This window comes from Rousettus aegyptiacus, unplaced genomic scaffold (assembly GCF_014176215.1).
Source record: "Rousettus aegyptiacus isolate mRouAeg1 unplaced genomic scaffold, mRouAeg1.p scaffold_m13_p_3, whole genome shotgun sequence".
Classification (NCBI taxonomy): Eukaryota; Metazoa; Chordata; class Mammalia; order Chiroptera; family Pteropodidae; genus Rousettus; species Rousettus aegyptiacus.
In genome coordinates this window covers 57,374,252-57,396,924 of record NW_023416306.1, presented here as the reverse complement: position 1 = coordinate 57,396,924, position 22,673 = coordinate 57,374,252, and the positions used below count along the sequence as shown (strand labels likewise).

The 22,673-nt window shown below is 37.1% G+C and overlaps 1 protein-coding gene across 1 annotated transcript in view; it reads left to right on the top strand.

Annotated features, from left to right (window-relative positions):
* The window catches only part of TTC39B (tetratricopeptide repeat domain 39B), a 131,174-nt gene that overhangs the window by 10,493 nt on the left and 98,008 nt on the right, over positions 1-22,673 (top strand). Inside the window, 1 exon segment of the mRNA XM_016157322.2 lies at positions 16,815-16,849. Within this exon segment, the coding sequence (XP_016012808.2) occupies positions 16,815-16,849 (35 nt within the window).

The following is a 22,673-nucleotide window of genomic DNA, read 5'->3' as shown; positions in this document are numbered from 1 at the left end:
CGTACCTCATCCCCCAGAACGCCAGTCCTTTCTCACTTCCCAGCTTTTTCACGTGCTGTTCCCTCATATGGCCAATTCTCTTCGGCATTTAAGACCTCCCTTAGGGTACCACTTCTCCAGCCTTTCCAGATATTCTTCCCTTCCAGGTGCTTAATAACTATTTACCGTTCCTGGCTGCCTGGATGGAGGAATATTCCTCTTTTGGCATAGGTGCTATGACACCTAACAGGGATGGGATGTAGGCACCTTGGTGTTTCAGAAGGAAAGGGTGGCCCTTTGCCTCATAGAAAGCAGCAAAAGAACACCCTTTAATGCTTTCTAGCAGTGTCATATTTTTATTTTCTCAACCAGAAAGGAGAATTTACCTCTATAATTTCTTAGCATGATCTCAATATACTTAATACAGAGCTATATTGAGGTATACTTTACATGCTGTAAATTCACTCCTTTTAAATGTAGAATTCAATAATTTTTAGTAAATTTACAGAGTTGTACAGCCATCACCACAATCAATGTAAGAACATTTTCATTGCCCCATAAAGCTTCCTTGTGCCTATTTGCTCTCACTTCAATATATTTTTTTGCACTTAAATTAATTGAAAAATTAAAAATCACTATGATAAAATAGAATTTCCCAGGCAGAATAAAAATGAGCAGCCATTATATATGATGTGGATAAAACTAAAGTGTGAGGTATCAAAAAGGGAGATTGGGGAAAAGGGTACATTTGGGTCAGTGCTTGGCTTGACTCTTCCACTCTGACATCAGAAGAGAGCCTTGAGGGCTGCATGAATTACCCGGTCCAAATGAATAATTTGTCTTGTTTGCAAAACATGTGTCGTGTGTATGGACGATGGGTTTCTGGTTCATTCCCCAAGGCATATGCTATTTATCCAACTAAGTTAAGCTATGTTTAGCTTTCTGCTAGAAAGATGAACAAGCAGTTGCATTTCTAAGCCACAACAGTTGAATAGAAGGGACTGTCACCATAGTTAAAGTCTCAAGTAGGACAAAGAGTCCAACAAAATCAGTCTCTTTTCAGGCACCCCTCGATTTCAGATTTGTTGTCTGTTCCTGGGAAGGATGTGGGAGAGAGAAAAGAACATGGGTAGGCTTTCAGGTTAGCAGACATTGGTTGGATTCTGCCACTTACTGGCAGTGTGACCATGGGCGAGTTATTTAATCTATGAGCTTCAGTCTCTCATCGGTCAAATTGGGATCCTAATGCCCACCTCATAGAGTCACTGTGTGAGTCCCTGGCCCCTTTCCTGGTGCCTGCCATATTGTAAATGCTTAGTTGTAGCCATTAATTTGAGTAGCATCTATGTATATATTTTGCTTTTTATCAGCATATTCAGATGGCTAGAATTTTACAGGGCAGGAAAGAATCACAGTAAGATTATATCAAATAGTGCAACTAGGCATATTGAACATCTTAATGATAAATATTCATTTGCTGATATTAATTTTAAGAACTAGTTTGGGAGGGAAGGTTTTGTTTTTGTTTTTATTTAAAAATACAAACAGCGGTAGCTGTCCTTTTGGAGCGGTAGATGTCCCCTAACCATGGGCAGGGTACTTGGAGCCACAGCTTTCTCACTCTTGCAGTGGGCTAAGTGAAATAGCACATGCGGTCTAGCTGGGGCAGACAGGGAGCATTCACAAAATGAGATGATTATAATTCATATACTTAATGCTTTTAGAAGCCTTAAGTGTTCACATTTCTAACAATTTATTTAGTAATAGTAATTATTTCGTAATGTGCATATGTGGTATTCCTCCCAACTTTTCAGATAGAAAAATTGAGATTCATGGAATTTTTTTCCATCAGACATGTAGCAAACCTACTTTGATTTCATAAATAGTGGAGATGACTTTAGCAGGCTCCGCAAGTCTAATTGTATCACTAATTATGTTTGAAATTTAAAAAGTAAAGCTATTAGCTTAGAAAGAATCACTGTTTTCTTCTCAAGACTTACCTGCTTTTACCTCCCTTTGTAGTTTATGGAGGAAGAGGAGGTTAAATATTAACTTAAATAAAAGTTCCCCCTTTTGATGTACACAAGTCCTGTCTAAGTCAGAACCTGGGGAGGCAGGTTTCACTTGGCAATAGATTAGGCTCATCTGAGGGACATGCTTAAATGAACTTTTATTTCTTTGTTAAAGACTGTAAAGCATTCCATTTCAAATATGGCAATTTAGAGACAATTGTCCTTTCTGTAATTATTTCAGGAGCAAAAACAAGGCTTTGGAGGAACAATTTGAAACAGGATTGCTCAACCAAAAAATCCCACCCCGTGCCTCATCCTTCATTTTCTCTTTCTGTTCCCCTCAATTTACCTTTCTTTTGCTGCACACCTCTGTCATCGGCTAGTCCTGTTGATTTACCTACAGAACTTACTGCATATTGGCTCCTTACTGCATATCGGCCCTTCTTGTTCACCTCCACTACCAGCTCTCCAGTCTATACCACTGCCTCCTCATGCCCACACCTCTGAGAGAGCTTCCCAACTGGCCTCTCAGCTTCTCTCTGCCGCCTGCAAGTCCACTCTCTACTCTGCAGCCCAAGCGCTCCTGTACAAACATTCATACATGCTACTTCCCTGCTTAAAACTTCAGTGGCCTTCTGTAATATTTAGAACAAAACCCGCATTTCTTCCTGTGGTCTCTGTGGTCTGGCTTTTGCCTTCCTCCTCGAGCTCACCTCCTGCCTGTCTCCCCTTTGCCCCTCTGCTATAGCCACCCTGGCTGCTGGCAGGTGTGTCTTGAACCCAGTTCTTTCCCACCATAGAGCTCTTGTATGGGTCTTCCTCCAGCCAGGCAGACTTCACCCGCCCTTCACATGACTAGCTCCTCAGCTTTCCTTCCTCGTTTTAAAGATCAGGTTTCAGGTGTGGCTTTCTTCAGGTTCCATCTTCAAAGCAGCCTCTTTCTTTTTTCTATTACGTATCTTGTTAAGCTCCTCTTAGATGGTGGTCATAATCTATATTATCTCATTTGTTTATTCTCTTCTCTGTCATCTGTCTCACTCTATCAGGTTTCAGTGCAGAAAGTTGAAACTACTGTAGGCAGTTTAAGTCACCAGAGTTTAAGAAGGGAATTAAGTGTTTACAAAATGCTTGGAGGGGCCAAAGGAGTTGTTCTAGGCTGGGGTGCTGGGACTGACCCTTAGTCCCATCCAGAACTGACCCATTAGGGGAGGTACTCCTGTTCTATGGCTGATGATTCTAAAGCTTTAAGAGTTCACAGTACTTTGCAGTAGCTGTGATTCAGGGATCAGGAAGCTGGAGCTGAGAAGCTTCTGCTGTTACTGTCTTTTGTATGTGGATGCTGGAGCACTGCTGTTGAAACAACCCGTTTCCTCAGCCTTGCTTGACAGCAGAAAAAGACCTGAGAGGGGCAGAAAGATGTTCTCAGTCTTTTGGATCTTGCACAGGTATATCTTAAGGGGTTAACTAATTCTCACCCCAAATCAGCTCACTTCCTCTATAGCCTCACATTTGTTAGGCACACAGAAACTCCTATTTTTGTGAAATGTGCTGAAGTTCCTTAAATTTCTGTTATGACTAACTAAAACTCTATGATAGTTGACTCATTTTGTTGTTTCTGGCTGTTTCTCAGCTTCTTAATTTTGGTAGTTCTTTATTTTCAGAATATTCTCATTTTAATAAGTCCATTTTGTAGTGCACATTGGTGTGTCAAGTATGTAAGTCAGTGGCTACATCCTTCAGTTTTCATTAGGGAAATCAGAAAAAAAGAATTGAGTCTTATTCTAAAATTTAGGTATGCTTAACCTTGTCTTTGACAAACAGAATTTTCATAATAAGCAAATTCTAGGTATGAGAATTTGCTCAGAAGGGTGAATAGTGAGAAATTTAAAAGTTGCATAGGCCAAATTTGTGACAATTTGAGCGTGAAAATAATTAAGGATAGTAATGTGTTATAGACCATTTTAAATAATAGGTGTCTGTGAAATCCATATTGATGATAAATAACTAGATAGATAAATAGGGGAGACAGAAGGCCTTTTACTTTCAGTAGAATGCAAAAGGCCGATTGGTTAAAGTGGAAGGAGTGTTGGAATTAGAAAATCAGTTTTCAGTTATTATAGTTATTATAGCCAGGCAGCTATTATTAGAGGTGCTGAATCTAGGGGCAGATTTAGGTGTGGGCATGATATTTACCTGATCTTCCACTGTCTCACCACAGGTTCCTTATTACTTGCAAGTCAAAAATAGTAACAATGCAAATGAAGAAATCAAACATCACCTTGACCAGGTGATCAAAATTAATATCACCAGTGGGGGCAGATGAACGTCTGTGCCTCCAGGTATAAATGACTCGACAAGGACATAGTGTCCCTCGTCTAGTAGTCTAACCTGAATCTAATCACGAGGAAACATCAGAGAAACTTTAAATACAAAAAGTTCTTTTCTTTTTTAAAAAAAGATGAAGGCTGTACTCTCTAAAAATGCTAGTGTCATAAAAGGCAAAGAATGGCTGTGGAAATGTTCCAAATTAAGGGAGGTGAAGAAGATAAAGCAGCCAGATGCAACAGTTGGCCTGAGACCAGCTCCTGTACTCTAGGGGGAAAAATGGTGTAAGGAAAAATTGTTGGGTTAATTGACAAAACTGGAATATGGACAGTAGTTTAAAGTAAAATTTACTGAAGTGGATAACTGTACTGTGGTTATATAATAAGAGAATGTTCTTATTTTTAGGAAGTACACACTGAGGTACTTAGATAAAGGGTCACAACACATTTAATTTACTCTCCAGTGGTTCAGAAAAAAAAAATATCTATCTAGCTAGCTAGCGAAGGGAAAAGGAGATAGGAAGGGATAGAAAAGAGCGGATTATAAAGCAAATGGGCCAAATGTTAACAATAGATGAATCCGAATAAATGGTACACAAGTGTTCTTTGTACTGCTCTTATTCTGGCACCTTCTCTGTACGCTTGAAATTTTTTCCAAATAAAAAGTTTTTTAGAAGTTTATTTTTTTTTTAAGTTTTGCTGCTAGAGACTGAAAACACTGTTCATGAAACAAATTTAGTTGAAATGTCACCTTCCTTACTGTGCTTGAATATTTCTCTCGGTATGTTGGATCTGCTTATCTCAAAGTATTGTTATTATTATTATATGTTTATATATAATATATTATTATATTTTAAGCTTTTTTATATTTTCAAATTTTTCATTATTTTTTACATTAAACAAATAATACATAAAAGCATTATTGCGGTAAAAGACTTAAATCCTTCAGAAGCCAAAACATGATCTTTCCTTTTACTATTTCCTTTCTTCCCCTCCTCAGAAGAAGTCAGTTTTAAGAGTTCTTATAAATATAAATGGGATTTTATACAACTTTCCCAGGACTAGATTTTTCATTTAACATATTTTAGAGATATTTCCACTCTGCTTTATTCTTTATAGAATAGCTAAAGAGAATTGGGTAACAGTTGTTATACAGTAATTTATGTAACTACTTCCCTATTGAAGATCATTTGTGTAGTTTTACATTTTTTTCTCAATCCAATAGGTATTATAATAGGTGGACCCTCATGCATGTGTATGAATATTTTAATAGTATAGGGTCCTAGAAGTAGTATTACTATGTCTATATATATATATATATATATATATAATTTTTTTTCTAAATTCTGCTAGACTGACTTCTAAATAGACTGTAGCAACTATATATATATATATCAGCATCTCTGCCAACTATGGATAGTATCAATCTTGTAAATTTTTGCCAATTCCATGGACAAAGTAATACCATTTTTTAAGTGCACATTTCCAAGTTTATTGACTATCGTATGTCTTCTTCAGTGCACTGACTCTTTATAGCCTTTATGTTGTTCTCTTTGGTTGTTTGTCTCTTTCTTATTGACCTTTTATGAGTTCTTTTTATATCGTTGATAATTTTTTGCTTGTTAAAGATCCATTAGCGCATTCCTGGACCTACTCTTTTGTCGAGTTGTAATTCTTTGAAGTACGTATTTTTTGTGCGGGTGCTTTGTGGAGGCACTGTCTTTGGTGCTTGTGGATATGCTTCGTGGAACCTGTGGTCTGGAGAGAAGACAAACACAAAATAAATAACCACACACCTAATTTTGTAATTACGATTGTATGAAGAAAAGTTGGAGTATCTCTATAGCTCTGGCTCAGTTTGTCGAAGTTCATTTTGTCAGATAGCTTAGTCTGTCGAATTTACAAAATTTGTTTCACAAAATCAGTTTTAAATATTTTAATGAAATGATTATAAATCACAGATTCTGAAGTTGGACTCTGTTGGTTCAAATACTGATCTTGCACTTAATGTTTTGTGACCTTGGGCAAGTTACTTAACCTCTATGTGTCCCAATTTCATCATTTATAAACTGGGGATAATTCTAAGCCACTTCAGAGGGTTGTTATCAAGAGCAAATGAGTTAATATGTGTAAAGCATGTAAAACAGTACCTGGCACATAAGAGTGTTGTAGAAGTGTTAGCCATTATTATTATATCATCAGCATCCAAATTTTTAATACTTCATATGGAATTTTTTAATATTTATTTTTTTCCCCAAATTCTTTTAAAAACCAACTTTATCGAGGTTCAATTTGAATGCAATGAAATACATCTATGTTTAGATTGTTTCATAAATGTATACCCTATTAAACCACCGCTATAATCAAGATACTGAACATTTGCGTCAGTTCCTCAAATTCTCCGATATTCCTCTGCTGTTACTTCAGATTCTTTTCAGTGCATTTGTTTTACCAGAATTTTAGTATTTGTCTTTTAGAATGTTTATAATTTTTCATTCATTAAAATTTTTAAAATGTATAATGGCTATTAATTTGAAATACTAATTATATGATTTATTATAGTAATCCCTTCTTTCATCCTCTTTTTTCTGCTAGCTTTAAATAAGTTTCTATATTTAATTTGCATCTTGTTAGAAACAAAACATCAACCTTTCACCTATGATGGGATTGATTCAGTTACTTTGTCTTACAGTGTAAGGTTTATTTCTCTACATAATACAAATACATAGGTAGGCATTTAGCTTCTTGCTGAACATTTCTTACTATTGAGGGGACAATGTTGATTGGAGTGGAGGAGAATTTAGTCTTGACAGAAATGAATATATCAAATTTTTAGCCTTTTTCTCTCTTAGAACAGATTACAGTTCTCAGCACCTCTGCTTTGCTAGCACCTGTAATTCTCATGAGGGGAGATACCATGGGAGGGAAAGTACTGGCTGAGTGGTCCAATATTTGGACATATAACTTTTCCCTGCAATAATAACAGTGAAAGTAATAGTTCAATGAGAGCTGACATTACTGAGTGCTCACTAGTGCCTTTAAGGAGAGTCAAGTTCTAGCAATAGTACTGATAATTAGTAGTGTTTTGTGTTAGAAGCTTTGGTCTATATTATTTTTACATGTGTCATTTAATCCACGGACATCCCAGTGAGATGGGAAACTGAGGCACAAAGAAGGAAAATAGTATGCCCATGTTCATCAAGCTAAGTGAGGGGTGAAACTGGGATTTGAACCCAGGCAGGCTGATTCTGAGTATTTGAGCTCAAGTCCTCTTACCTTCTGTCTCTTGCATTCTGGGATTTCTCAGTTTGAGGTCACCTTTATAGCCTTATTCTTTGGAAACTGCCTCTTTTTAGCACTTATATTAAGAGAGGATTCTGTATTCTTTTTAAAAGACATTACCTTTGGAGCAGAGCTACAAGCAAGGGAATGCTAACTCTGCTAATTTTCTGTTAATGCTGAAAAGTTTGAGGATCCAGCAAGATGATGCAAGAGATTTTTTTTTGTTCTTCCTTAGGCTGCACTGGAGACTTTCAACTGTAGAATCACTTTAATGATAACAAAAGAAATTACTTAGTTGTGTCAATATTATGCTGGGACTTTAAATACATTATCTCAGTTAATCCTCTTAAAAGTGAAATAAATTAAGTGGTATTATTCCTATTGCACAGATGGAAAAACTGAGCTTCATCTATGGGATGTTGGATAAGTTAATAAATTAAATCTCTATGAATCTTAGTTTCCTTACTTGAACATAACAGTATGTTTTATCTTGTAGGTTCATTATGAAGATTAAATGAGTTAATGAACAAAGATTTAGAGCAGTTTTTAGCACTCAATGATGTTACCTGTTGTTATTATTGTTATTATTATTATTGGAACATAGTAGTAGTAATGGTAAAGGTGAAACTATCACTTTTATGACTGTGAATTAGAAATAAGCAGCTAAAAGTTCAACATAGTACCTGGGTGTTAACAAATGGAACTTATTTATTCATAGGAAGAAGCTAAAGCTCTGTTTATTTTCATTTAAAAATACCTCTACTACTGATAGTTTCAAAATTAAACATTCAAAAACAGTCTGTTGGTTCTGTTTGTTACTGTTTGTTTTGTGCAAAATTATTTTCCTCAAAAATGATATACCCTGAATATTCATCTGTTTAATGTGGATTAGGTAGGATTGGCACTAGAGGACAAAAGTGCTTGACATACTAAGAGATTGCCAAGGTTCACTTTACAACCATAAAAATAGTAAATGAGGACTATGTATAGAGATGTAAAATAATTTACTCCTTTATGTTAGACAAATTCAACAGTGCACAATTGTAAAAATCTTAAGTTTTGTGTATATACTCTTTATTACACACTGTACATCACTGTGTACATGTTATGTTTGTACATACTCATTCTTCTATGAGGTTATATCCAAAATTATGTGTACTCTGTTATAAAGGCAATTTAAAGTATTTAATCAATATTAATTTTGACTATACATGATTTTCCTTTTAAGTACTGACCTTAGAACTTAACCCTTGGCTTAAGCTGCAACTCAACTCCATTATTTATAATGAAATGCAGGAAGGAAATTTTTTCCCCTTCATAAGGTGAAGCATTTCGTTTTTCTTAACACACTAAGCTATGTGTTACACAAACTAAAACAAAGCTGTGTAATGTGGTTGTTTTTTGTGAGAGTGACATCTGGTGGTTCCTTTTTAATTCTCATGGCTTCTCTGTGTTTATCTAGAAGTTGTTGGAAATTCCACAGAATCATTGTGTGAACTGCTTTGCTTGATGCTTAACACACTACCTAACAATCGAGGATTAAGTTAGTATCACTGATATGGCTCAAACAATGAAAAGCTCAGCACTCCATTTAGATGCAGTCCTCCTGAATGCCAGCCTTTTCTGAGGGATTTTATTTTAGCACGTGTGATGGACAAACATCTGCCTCATTGGAAAGATTTCTGTTTCATTCAGAGAATTTAGGATTTTGAGTAAGGGATGGTTTCTGTGCCAGCCACTCTGCTTTACTCATGAGGAGGATAGAGCTCCAATTCACTGAATGTATTGGCCGAGGTCACATTGAGTTGGCCAAGGTCACTCTGTTACTCTGTTCCCTATTGAGCTGAGGCCCTGGGCTCTGTGCCCACAAGCTATGTTTATCCTGCTGAGCAACCCATTGAGTAAATAGGGTCTGGGCATTAAAGAATAGGAGGTGAAGGCATTTTAAGACAGGAGATGTAAAGGCGGTTAATATTTTCGAATTCCTATTTGCTATAAATACTCCCACATTTGGCCTCTTTTCTCTCTTCCAAAAGGGAATGCAGGATCATTTGTGTGAAATAGAGTTGCTGAGGAAGTACAGTGAGGGATCCCAACTTCATGAGACTACCGATTCGTCCCACATCTGAGAAGTATCCAATAGAATTGTATTTATTGAGCCTGTTTTGAATTGGGCATGTTATATGTATTATCTCACTAGCATCCTTACAGTAATCTGGGGAGAAGGTTGGAATCTCCATTTTACACATCAGGAAGTAGAGGATTGAAAGGGTGAGACCCACCTGGGGTCAGTGGTAGAACTGACAGGCCTAAATACATATTTCCCACTATACTGTGTTGGAAATGTACTGCATTACTACTATAATGTTTGAGTGAATCATTGAATAAGACCTAACTCACTGACATGTAATAGTTGTTTAGTAAAACAACTATGTGCTCAATTTATTTATGTGCTTAAGTAATCTTTCCTAGTGAAATTATCATTCTTCTGTATTCGCAATTTTCACTATCATGTCTGTGACTTTTGGTAAATATAAAGCTTTGAAAAAAATAGAATTTATTGGGTAATATTAGACCATTACCCTGGATAAGAGCAACTAGAAAGTTGTATTAAAGATATATTTGGAGAATGTGTCAAATTATTTTCAATTTCAAGTGATGAATGTTTAAACATTTCTAAGGCATAATTTTTTCTTCTGGCAGCTGATTTTATGGTTTGTATTATTAAAAATTTAAAAACTCTATTTTTGAATAATATTTGAAAACCTCTAGTTTTTTACTAAGTGTGGTAGCCAAAAAAATCAGATTTTACGAACCTTCTGGGTAGGTTCAGAAGATGAACTTTGTCGGTTCTTTTCATTCTGTCTTCTATATTAGAGAATTATGTTCATAGCCTGATCTTTTTAAACCTTAGGAAGGTCATGCTTTTTTTCCCTGCAAGGGCCATATATAGACCCCAATTGCTTTCATTCCCTTTGATTAAAAAGAGCTCACTGGGTTAGTTAAGGTTTCACAGAGAACATGCTTTGGCATTATCCCTTCGAGGGGAGGTATGAGTGGTGTTTGAACCCTGCAGACCCAGTAGTGGGGATGCTGAAGCTGAGTTTTACATTTGGCTTCAGGGAGATTCGGGGCATTGACACTCCCTCATACAATAAGAAATTTTAAGAAAATGTAGCATTACGTATAAGGTGCAACTGGTGGAGCCCTCAGAATCCAGTTGGGGAGTTTAAATGCTCCAGAAAGCCGTGAGCTACTTGTTGAGCTTGACAAATAGATTGCAGAGAAATGTATGGCAGATGTGAGCAGAATGAAAAATAATTCCTGACATGAGTGCATGATGAATATATTTTTCAAAAAACAGTTCTTTGCCCAATCTTTCTTCTAAAAGTCACTTCATGGACACATAATAAAGGTGCATTTTAAATTAATTAATCCCAATTTAGAAAAATCAACACTTTATTAAAGTTATAGTAGAGAATGATGCCACTTAAGTTTACATGTTTTACATATGATTCCTTTAACTAGCACTGTACCCTCTCCTTTTATGCATGAGAAAATTTACATCCAATATTCAAGGAGTCCTCCTGGTGTGTCACAATAATGAGGAAGTATAACAACTAATATCAGTTTGGTTTCCCATTCTGAACATCTTGATTCATCAGGGATGTGAAGGCCATGCAGAGGAATGTTTGCAGTCCCTAGGAGCATGGCTCTTAATCCCTGCCCTAGTCCCGTGGAAGGCTGGGGCAATGTCTTCATGCCTCACCTCTCTGGGAATGGTCCAGATGTGCCCCAGAACCAGGTGTAGAATCTGTGACTGGTCCGAGTTCTCAGCAGCTCTAGGGTTCTTTGAGTCCATGGAACCAAACACAACTTCATTGGTAAATAGTTTGGAATGTTGGGTGAGCGCTCCAGTGAGGATGGTCCGGTGCCCTGCAGTGGTTGGAGGTTGCTTCTCAGTGGGGTGGAAGGTGTATCAAACTTCATCGTCCCTTCTTTAAAAAACAGCAGTTAAGTGAGAACATGGTGGCATCGGCTCACAGATCTATGAAAAATCATCTGTATGAGAGAGGGAGAAAGGGAGGAAGAGGTGGGGAGGAGGAAGAGGAGGTAAGAAGAGCGAGGAAGAAGCCCTGAAGAAGTGATTTGACTTTTGGGATCTGTGGGACCTAATTTTAATATTTATTATCTTCCTTCCTTCCCTTCCTTCCTTCCTTCCTTCCTTCCTTCCTTCCTTCCTTCCTTCCTTCCTTCCTTCCTTCCTATCTTCTTCTTTCTTTCTTTTCCTTTCCCATATTCCTTTTCATACTATAAATGAATTAAAATTCAGATGGGGAGACCTGAAATGTTGTAAATCTCTTGGTCTCTTTAGAAATTAATCCAACTATCTAAATTATTATCGTTAGTAGCATATTTATCATCTTTATTCTTTGCCTCTCCCTCACAGGGATAGAAATAATATAAACCTTTTATCATTAATATCTTCATTATTTAAGCTTCTTAATTAAAGATTTATTAAGAACTTGCTGTTATTTAAATGTACTTACATGCATTTTTATACTCAGAACATGGCCAAATTAGCAAATTAACAGGAAAATTGTTTAGAAAAGCCTTAATAGTCGATACAGTACCCCCATTCCCTTTCCTTACTTCTATGTCCCTTTCTGTGAGCAAGGTCCTTCACCCATCTAGGGACAGCCTCCCCACCCAGCAGGGAGCAGGCCCTAGGGTGCTAGTTTTGCGTCAGGAAGGGCCTCCAGAGAATCTTTCACCTGACAGGGTTAGCCTACTTGCTAAATTGCAAAATGAAACTGCTCAAGGTAAGGAAAATCCATCTCAAGACAAGGGTACTCAGTCAGCCAGCCAGCCAACAATTATTTGCTGAGAGTCTATAAAGTGCATAGTATTGTGCTGGGTTATAAAGTGGATTCTAAAAGAATATGATAGCCCTTGACTCTAGCCAGGGAGTCAGGATAGGCTCTTGAAAAGTCAGGTACCATTTTGAGGCAGTATAGGATAGGAGCCAGGTGTAGCTCAGTTAAATATTTGTTATGCTGTGCCCAAGGGGAGTAGCTCCTCAAGGTTTTTGGCTCCAGCATGGGAATGGGGGAGATAAAGCAGCTTCCTTCAAGGAAGGAACTAAATGCTGAGGCTTTCCTATGAGCACATACTGTTGGTCAGCAGCATGAGCTTTTCTGTCTTATTTTCCTTAAACTGGAAGGACTCTGACTTGTGTATATTTCAGCTGGAGTCCACGTGATATGCCTACCCAGTACTGGGAGGTTTAAGGGAAGCTGGTTTGTTGTACTCACTGGGGAAATGAATCCAACATTGGAGAAGCATTGGGAAGTTGATGGTGAGTATGGAAAAGCAGAGCCCAGAGATAGAAAATTCTAGTTATGCTATGCGATGAATATATGTGGGCATATTTAGTGCTTGGTGGGGTGCTGTAGACTAGCAGTCTTCTGGAGTTCAAAGGCCAGACCTGATGGGAACTCACAGAGGAAACAAGCTTCCTGAGGCAGCAGTGGGAAGGGATAGGTTTTGAGCTGGGTGTCAAGACCTAGAGGACAGAGGAAATGGAAACCGTGGGTCCCTGGGTTTATGGTAGGGGAGGTAGGAGCAGACAGTCTCTTTCACTTCTGGCGTTTAGTCCCCCAAATGGACCCGTATCAGTTTTTCCAGGGAGCTGGGAAGGCGTATTTGCTGGTACCCAGGGAGAGAGTGTGTTGTCACTATCAGTGTCGAGGTATAATTTTCAAAAAGTAGAAATATGACTCATAAAGATATAAAGTGAACATGCCAAAATTTTTATTTAGCTCCTTAAGGTGGAAATCAGTCAGATGGTAAACTGACTCAAAGGATATTTAAGGAACCGGGTATTTATAGGCTTAAAAAAAGAATGCTAGATTATGATTGCTAGGCTATACATAAAACTGCGTAATGCCCTATAGGGTAATATAACTATAACCTTTGGGGTTTTCTACCATTCCGACCTCTGTGTTAGCATGTAACTTCACAGTGTCTAGATTCTAATCAGATGGCAAGTAGCAAAGTTAAACACAAGTACATTCTCTGTGAATGAAATAATCCTTGGGAGGGCCTGTTCAACAATGCTGCGGTATGATGTGAGAGGACGTGCTGCCCCCTCTCCCATCCCTTTTCCACTGCTGCCCAACTGCCTCAGTCCCAAGTTTTGGATAGTTTTATTAAAATTTAAAACATACTTTGGAGTTAAGGAAGTCTGAGATTGAATCCTAATTTCTTCACTTACCAGTTGTGTAAATTGGGCAGGTAATTACCTGTGACTGGATTTACTTGCTTTGAATTGGGAGGAGCAAATGAGATAGTTTTTCTAAAGTCACTGGCACATGATAGGCAATCAGTGCATCTTTGTACTGCTGTTTACTTTTCCTCTTTTTAAAATGAAAAAAATTTCACCTTTTGTCTGACCTTCATAGACAATGTTCCCTCCTTCCCTCCTTCTCCTTCTCCTACCTTCCCAGCTTTATTGAGATATAATTACCATATAACATTGTAGACATTTAAAGTGTACAACATAATGATTTGAGATATGTATTCTTGCAAAACAGTCATCATGATAGGGTTAGTTAACACATCCATCACCTCACATATTTGCAGGTTTTTTTGTGTGTGTGTATGTGAGAATTTTAAAAATCTACTCTTAGCCACTTTCAAATATACAATGCAGTATGGTTAACTCTGGTCACCATGTTGGATGAATATTTTATTTAGAGAACCTCTGCATATGGAAAAATGGAGATATGTTATTTAAGTGAAGATGAGTTCTTACTTGATCTTCTTTTGTTTTTCTTTTTCTGAGATTGGTAATGGGGCTATTTATTGTTTAAGTGTAAGTATTGGCCTGGTCTCCTTTTAAATGGAGAGCTGGTTTCACAGGTTGTCCTTTTTTCTGAACCCCACTCAGTATTTCAGTGTGCACTGTGTGTCCTTCTCTGGGATGAGGTTTCTGAGGGCAGGATGGATGCATAGAAACATCCAGGAGCCTGCTGTCCACATTTGTCCTTACTTGGTAAAGGGCAGCCTGGGCGAGGTTAGCCATGATGCTGTAGGGACTATGAGCTAGTGTCTGGTACCGGCAACTGATGATCACAGCTGGATATGGGTTCCTGGAGAGCAGAGTCTCTCCCCTTTTCCACAACCCTTCGCATGATAGCCTGTGTGCTGGCATTTGAGACATTGAGCTGTGATTCAAAATGACAAAAGCTGATTCCAAAGGACAAGAGCCTCTTCACACTTCTGATTTCGAGAAAATAGCCTTTTTCTAGTTAGAAATTTTTATAGAGGCCATAGAAGCATATTTTGTACTTTTGGCTTAGGCTATTCAGGACTAGCTTATTTCTCTTCCAGTAGCTAGTTTATGAGCTTCTGATGTTGCTCCAGGAGAGTGAGGAGAAGATGGAATTGCACTTGACCCTGCCTACCTCCCTTGCAGAATACGGTGCTAATGTAGATTAATAGGTCAGGAATACTCAATTTTAAACTTAGTTCTGCCACTACTCATAATGTTGTTTCTTCTTTTTAGTAGTATTTGTATAATTTTTTCCTTTCCTGCATAAATGCAGAGTTCAATATAGCTTAAACATTATTCATTATTAATGGTTACACAAGAGAAAAGTTCTGTAAACCTGTTTCCTCATTTCTATATCATAGTTCTCAATAAGGTGATACAGTTGTGCCCTGACAGTCCATACACAGGTCATTCATTCATTGGGCAACATGTATTTATTGAGCAACAACTCTGTGTCAAGCCCTGGTGATTTTTCTGTAAACATGATTAATACAAAGCTGACCCGATGGAGATAGATTGGAGCCAAGTAAACGAACAAGGTAATTAGAGATTATGATAAGATTATGAATGAAATAAATCAGATGATGAAAAACTATAAGTAAACTGCTATTCTCAGTAATTTTAATTAGGGTCATCAGAGACAGTCTCCTTAAGGAGGTGGCTTTCCGAGCTAAAAACAGAAAGATGAGAATGAGTCAGCCAGCCACAGGAAGAGTTGAGTAAAGAGCATTTTACGAAAGAGAGAACAATGCAGAGAGGCATAGGATGAGTTTAGCTTGTTCAAGGAACAGAAAGACAGACCCGTGCCTTTAGTGGACTGAGCAAGGGAGCAGGTGGGTGGAGAGGTGGGAAGGACATCATTTAAGGCTTCGTAGATCATGGAAAGAAGTTCGGGTTTACTCTCAGTGAACTGAAAAGCTCTTAGGTCTAGAGCAGCGGAACGGTATGAGCTTATTAAAAGAAGAGAAAGAAAGGAAAAGAAAAACAATGTCTGCTGTGTGAAGAATTGAATGCAGAGTGTCAAGTGTGGATGTAGGGAGACTAGTGGCGATCCTTGTGTTTGGGCCATGCAGATGGTTGTAGGGATGTGAGAGAAAGATGCTTTGATGATTTGACTAGGTTTTGGAGGGTCCCAAATACCTGAATGAGGAGCTTGGATTTTATTTTTGCAGCTATGAGGGAGCTTCGTGTTTCTATGAATTTGTGAGTGAATATGTGTATCTATAAGAGTATATGTGTGAGATTGTGAGTCAGTGTATATGAGTGTGGGGTGCATGTGTGGATTTGTGAGTGGATGAGTTTATGTGTGTATTTCGGTTTGGATTTTTCTCCTGTTGTAGCTTTCGAACAGGCCATTGGCATAAAGGAAAGGGCTATCCTATGTGTACAGATTTATACCAGCTTTCTCCTCTACCCACCCCTCCAATTTAAGGGGGGAAAGGCTGCTGACAGAAAGACTAGCTAGGCAGTGAAGTTAGATGTGAAACAAAGGCTTAGAGGATGCTAACTTGGCTAGCCATGTAGAAAGAGAAGACTAAATCGAGTAAATAATGCTATTTGTTTTATTCTATATCCGAGATGAATGAGACAGAGGAATGAAAGATAACTCCATTTAAAAAGTCACACTCTTTCAAATTACCCCAGTTTGACAGTGAGCCAAGTATTTTACTAGTCTTTAATTATTTTTAAAAAATTAAACCTTACTTAAATTCATATACTCGATTTCTCTGAATGACATTTTATTAGTGAGAGTTGAGTGATTCTGCTGCATCCCACTAGAACTGTCCCCCGACCCTGCATACACTCACTTGCTCATTTTCTTGTTTACTTATAGAGTTCTTAATTCTGGAGAAGCTCATTGTATTTTTTGTTCCCCCTCAGGACATCTTCGAAGATGCCTTGGAAACCATCTCTATGTAAGTAGTAACATAATGAAAAGCATGTAGTAAAGAAAAATTCATGGTTCTCTTATATGAACTGTAAATATTTCTTTCTTTTTTTATTTTTGAGAGTAGTGATGTCAGAAAGAAGTGGCTTTTCTGTAATTCAAGAGTTATGATATGGTTATATTTAAGAAAGGATCTATCTAAAATTACTATCAGATATATTTTTGAGTTTTATTTCTTATAACATTAATGAAAACAAATGTTAATGTAAACTATAAATAAAACAAATATTTTCCAACAGGTTAAATTTTGTTTATAGCTAACTCTTTTATAAGTTTTTCCCACTATCTTAAGGTGGAGCGTTCCTATAAAACCTTTCATAAGCCTAAATGGCATAAAGAGAAGAAGCAATTACCATTGATTTATATGAGAAAGATTTTGAACATTCTCAGATCTCCAAGATAACATACCAAATCATACCACTTAATACATAGATATACTAAGTACTAAAGTAAAAGTAGGAATGCACAAAACAAATTGTGATAAAGCATAGATACTCACAGACACAAAGTAGGGTGGCTTGATGCTGAGACGCTGATTTGCAGAGATGGGAGTTGTGGTTCCTGGGGAAGGAGCTTGGTGGGGCCACTGTCCCTGCTCAGGGCACATACTGCACTGAAAAACAAACGCTGAACACGTTTCACTTTTTGCCTTTTTTAAAAATGTGAAAATCTCTTTGGCTTCCCCCCCCCCCCATTGGTGAAAAGAGGTACTAATAGAGTTTTTTTGTTAAAGTGAAGTGGCATAAGGTGAACTTTCAAAAAGCAGGGGATCCCCGTACATCTTGTTTGCTTACGTGGTTAACCTTCTATTGTAGATTTTTGCTTTTGGTTTGGACTTAATTTTATTATAAGCATTTTATATAAGCCTGCATAGTTTTTGTAATGATTTCAATCACTTTATATTAGATCAGATGGAACACCACAATTATTTACTCATTTCCCCATTGTTAGCCATTTAGATTGTTACTGGTTTAAAAACTTAAAACTAATTAATGCATATTTTCATGTGTATAGCTTTGTCATACTTGTGAATTATCCCCAAAGATTAACTTCACAGATGTAGGATTGCTAGATTAAAAGAGATGCATTTTTTATTGTTCTTTATATGATATATCTTAAATTGCCTTTCTGTGTTAGTTACTTCAGGCTGCCATAAAAGAATACCACGGATCGTGTAGCTTAAACAACAGAAATTTATTTTCTCACAGATCTGGAGGCTAGATGAGGGTGCCAGCATGGTTAGGTTCTGGTGAGAGCACTATTCCTAGCTTGCACTTGCAGATATCTGCTTTTGAGAGAGAGAGAGAGAGGGAGGGAGCGCATGCTAGCTCTAGCTCTCTGGTATCTCCTAAAGGACCTAATCCTGTCATGAGGGCCCATTCTCAGGACCTCATCTAAACCTAATTATCTCCCCCAAACCTCATGTCCAAATACCATCACTTTCGGGGTTTGGGGGTTAGGACTTCAACAAGTGAATTTTGGAGGACACAATTCAGTCCATAGGACTTTCAAAAGAATTTTTTTAAATCAGTTTAGATGGCTACCAATTCAGTATAAGTGAAGTGATTTAAAATGTAGCATCACCATCACTGGGTATTTGAAATAATTTTGCTCCTTGGATGATACCTAATTGTTTTAGTTTTTAAACAGTTTTCTTTATTATCATTGTTTAATGCATTGTATTTCCTTTTGTGTGAATTCTAGTCTTCTTTTCCCTGTTTAATTTTTTTCTCAATGTTTCTCTGACATACTTATGAATTTTATATATACACTTCGATCTTTTGTCATATTTGTCATAGGTACCTTTCCCTAGTTGCTATTTTTCTATGTTACAGTTACAAATATTTATAAAAGTTTTAACGTTTATGTTGTTGAATGTTTTCTTATATAATTAAAAACTTAATTGTGATTAATATTAAAAATAACCTTTTATCTTGGAACAGTTTCTGATTTTCAGAATTATTGTGGAAAAAGTACAAAGAGATTCTGTATACCTCACCCTGGTTTTCCCTATTATTAACTTCTTAGATTAGCATGGTACATTTGTTATAATTAATAATCCAACATGGATACATTATCATTAACTGAACTACATTATTTAGATTTCTTTAGTTTTTACCTAGTATCTTTTTTTCTGTCCCAGGATCTCCTTCAGGAAACCACATTACATTTAGTCATCATGTCTCCTAAGGCTCCTCTTGGTTGTGACTGTTTCTCAGACTTCCCTTGTTCTCAGACTTTGACAGTTTTGAGAAGTACTGGTCATTTATCTTGTGGAATCTCAATTGAGATTTATCTGTTTTTTACTCATGATAGACCCAGGGCATGTGTTTTGGGGAGGAAGACCAAAAGTAAAGCGCCATTCTCATTACATCTTATCAAAGGTTCCTGTTATCAACGTGGCTTACTATGATGTTAAATGCGACCACTTGGCTGGAGATGGTGTTTGTTAGGCTTCTCTACTGTAAAGTTACTCTTTTTTTCCCCTTTTTCTTCTCATACCTTACTCTTTGTAAAATAATCTGTTTATGTGATATATATCTTTTTAAAATCACTTTTAAGGTGTGTGTATTATTCACCATCCAGAAGTCTTGTAATTATTCGGCTCTGCTGCTGCTCCACTTTGGGTGGCAGAGACTGAGCTTGAGATATAATGGGAGACTGTAGTCCAGGAGGCAGAAGAGGATCAGGCTGTGGGGTGTGTAATTAGTGTTAACTTGGAGGCACTTCTGTTTCCAGCAGGAAGCTAGAATACCAGGTACACACCAGAAGAGGGTTCAGGCCTAAAAGATGAAGAGGTCAGACTTGATGTGACCAGTAGACAGCACACATCATCACTTGTGTTTCTCTGAGCTTTCAGTAGCTGCTTTAGACTACCAGTGACGTTACCTTTGGGTCTATAGGGCGCTTTCAGCTATTTATAACATCTATTAGTTTTTTTTTTTTTTTAATTGAATCATAAGGAAACAATCAAACAAACAAACAAAACTCTGAACTTGACATCCAGTTTCTGGTTTCACATGTAAGGAGCTTGGAAACTGATACTCTGTCCTAACAACAAGTAAAAAGCTGAGAAAACTGAAAAGTCCACAACTCATTTTAAATCCATAAGAAAGGGAAGGACACAGGGCAAATTGCTGTATTCAAGATTGGAGAGACAGACAGGTGAATATAGGGAGTCACTGCTTATCAGCTCAGAGACTTGAGTAGAAACCACTTCGAGAACCAATTCTGGGATAGGAAACCTAACCTGAATTGCTGAAGGCTCAGTACAGACAACTCTGAGAGTTAAAAACTCCAGAAGGACCTAGTCATGGGGGGTGGGAGTGGGGAGAGGCAACGATAATATTGTGAAGTTTACCAACAGAAGCTTGACTAGATTCCCATATTAAATAGAAGAGAAAAATATCCTTACGCTTCCAGTGGGGCAAGGGAAAAAAGAAACATTTTGAAATATTTGAGAGTGCATATATTGTTGTTCTTAACAAGGCCTGCCCTCAGGAGAAAATAGCCAGAACCTAACCTGTGGGTTTTATCAGAGCCTAACTGAGGTAAGGGAAATACCCAACTTCAGTCCACTCTAGTTATTGTGTCCCACTTATAGGAGGAGATAAAAACAGTGAAGTTCACAGGCCGGAGGCACAGGCTCACTAAAAGACTGAGACCTAATCCTAGGACTATAGAATACTTTCTCCTCACTCACATCTCACAACCACATGACTACAGGACTATTTACAGAAGTTTTTTTTTATTCTGCACACCATGTCTGGCTACCAAGAAAAAATTACAAGGCATACCAAAGGGTAAAAAACAGAATTTGAAGAGACAGAGCAACTGTCAGAAACAGACATGGCAGGGGTGATAGAATTATCAGCTGAGGAATTTAAAACAACTATGTTTAATATGCTAGAGGCTCTAATTGATAAAGTAGACAGTAAGCAAGACCAAATGGGCAATGTAAACAGAGAGATGGAAGTCATAAGAAACAAAAAGAAGTGCTAGAGAAAAAAAAAACTAACAGAAATAAAGAATGCCTTGATGGGCTTATTATTAGACTGGCCATGGCTGAGGAAAGAATCTCTAAGCTAGAGATGCATATCAGTAGAATCCTCAAAAACTGAAAAGCAAAGAGAACGATGACTGAAAAGAAAAAATGCAATGGAATATCCAAGGACTGTGGGATAACTATGAAAGGTGTAATATTGCACAATGGGGATACTGTAGGAGAAGAGAGAAGGGAACAGAAGAAATATTTGAAACAATAATGACTGAGAATTTCCCACAATTAATGTCTGATAACAAATCACAGATCCAGGAAGTTCAGAGAACACTGAGAAAGATAAATGCTAAAATAACTGCACTTAGGCGTATCATCTTTAAAATCCTGAAAGAAGCCAGAGGAAGAAAACACCTTACCTCTAGAAAGCAAAATAAGAATTACATCCAACTTCTCAGATACCATGCAAGCAAAAAGGAATAGAGTGACATATTTAAAGTGTTGAAAGGTAAAATTCACCAATCTAGAATTCTGTACTCTTGTATACTTTTTTTTTTTTACTTCTTTTTAGTGGTTGCCTTGGAGTTTGCAATACACATTCACAGCTATTCCAAGTCCACTTTCAAATACACTGTAACACATCACATATAGTATGATTAAGTTGTAATAACAAAATAATTCTACTTCCTCCCTCCCATGCCTCGCACCATTGTTGTCATTTACTTCACTTATATATAAGCATACATAAATGTGTATGTATACATGAGATACATACATAATCAAATACATTGGTGGTATAATAATTGGTGTAGAATAAATAAAGAGAGAAGATTGAAAATCGAGGGACTTTATTGCCAGTAGACCTGCCATGCAAGAAATTTTAAAAGGTTTTTGGAGAGAAAGTGATTACTATAGGTAAGAAACTCGGCTCTACATAAAGAAAGGAAGAACATCAAAGAAGGAATAAGTGAAAGTAAAATTAAAACTTTTATTATTATTAATTGACCTAACAAGTAACAGTTTGTTCAACTGGAATTATGTTGTTATTACAGCATAATCATACTACCTGTGTGTGACATGGTATGGTGTATTTGATGCTAAGAAAGGAGAGAAAATGGAATCGTATAAAATACTCAGTTAAAATCACAAAAGGCAAGAAAAAAGTGGAAAACAAAAATAGGAGCAAAGCACAAGGACAACAAATAGAAAACTAATAAATATGGTAGATATTAAGCCAACTATATCAGTAATCACTTTGATTGTCAAAGATCTAAATGCACCACTTAAAAGATAGGATGTTAGAGTGGAGCAAACAGCATGGCCAAACTGTGTGTTGTTTCTAAGGAACCCACTTTAAATATGAACATACATATAGATTAAAAGTAAATGGACAGGAAAAAATATACCATGTTAACACTAATCAAAAGAGTAGGAGTAGCTATATTAATTTCAGATAGCAGACCTCAAAGTAGGGAAAGTTATCTAGGATAAGAAGGGCATTACATAATGAAAGTAGGATCAATTCTTAATGTGTATGCATTTAACAGCAGAGTGTCAAACTACATGGGGCAAAAACTGATAGTACTGCAAGAAGAAATTGATGAATCTATTACCATAGCTGGCAACTTCACACTTCCCAGAAATGGACAGGTTCATCAGGGAGAAAATTAGTGAGGACGTAGTTGAACTAAAAAAAAAGCCCTGAACTTAACCAAACCGAAGTTAATTTAGATCCCTCTCTCGTGCAAGCCCTAACATTGCTAGCCCAGTATTCCAACACCAAGTCTGTGAAGGA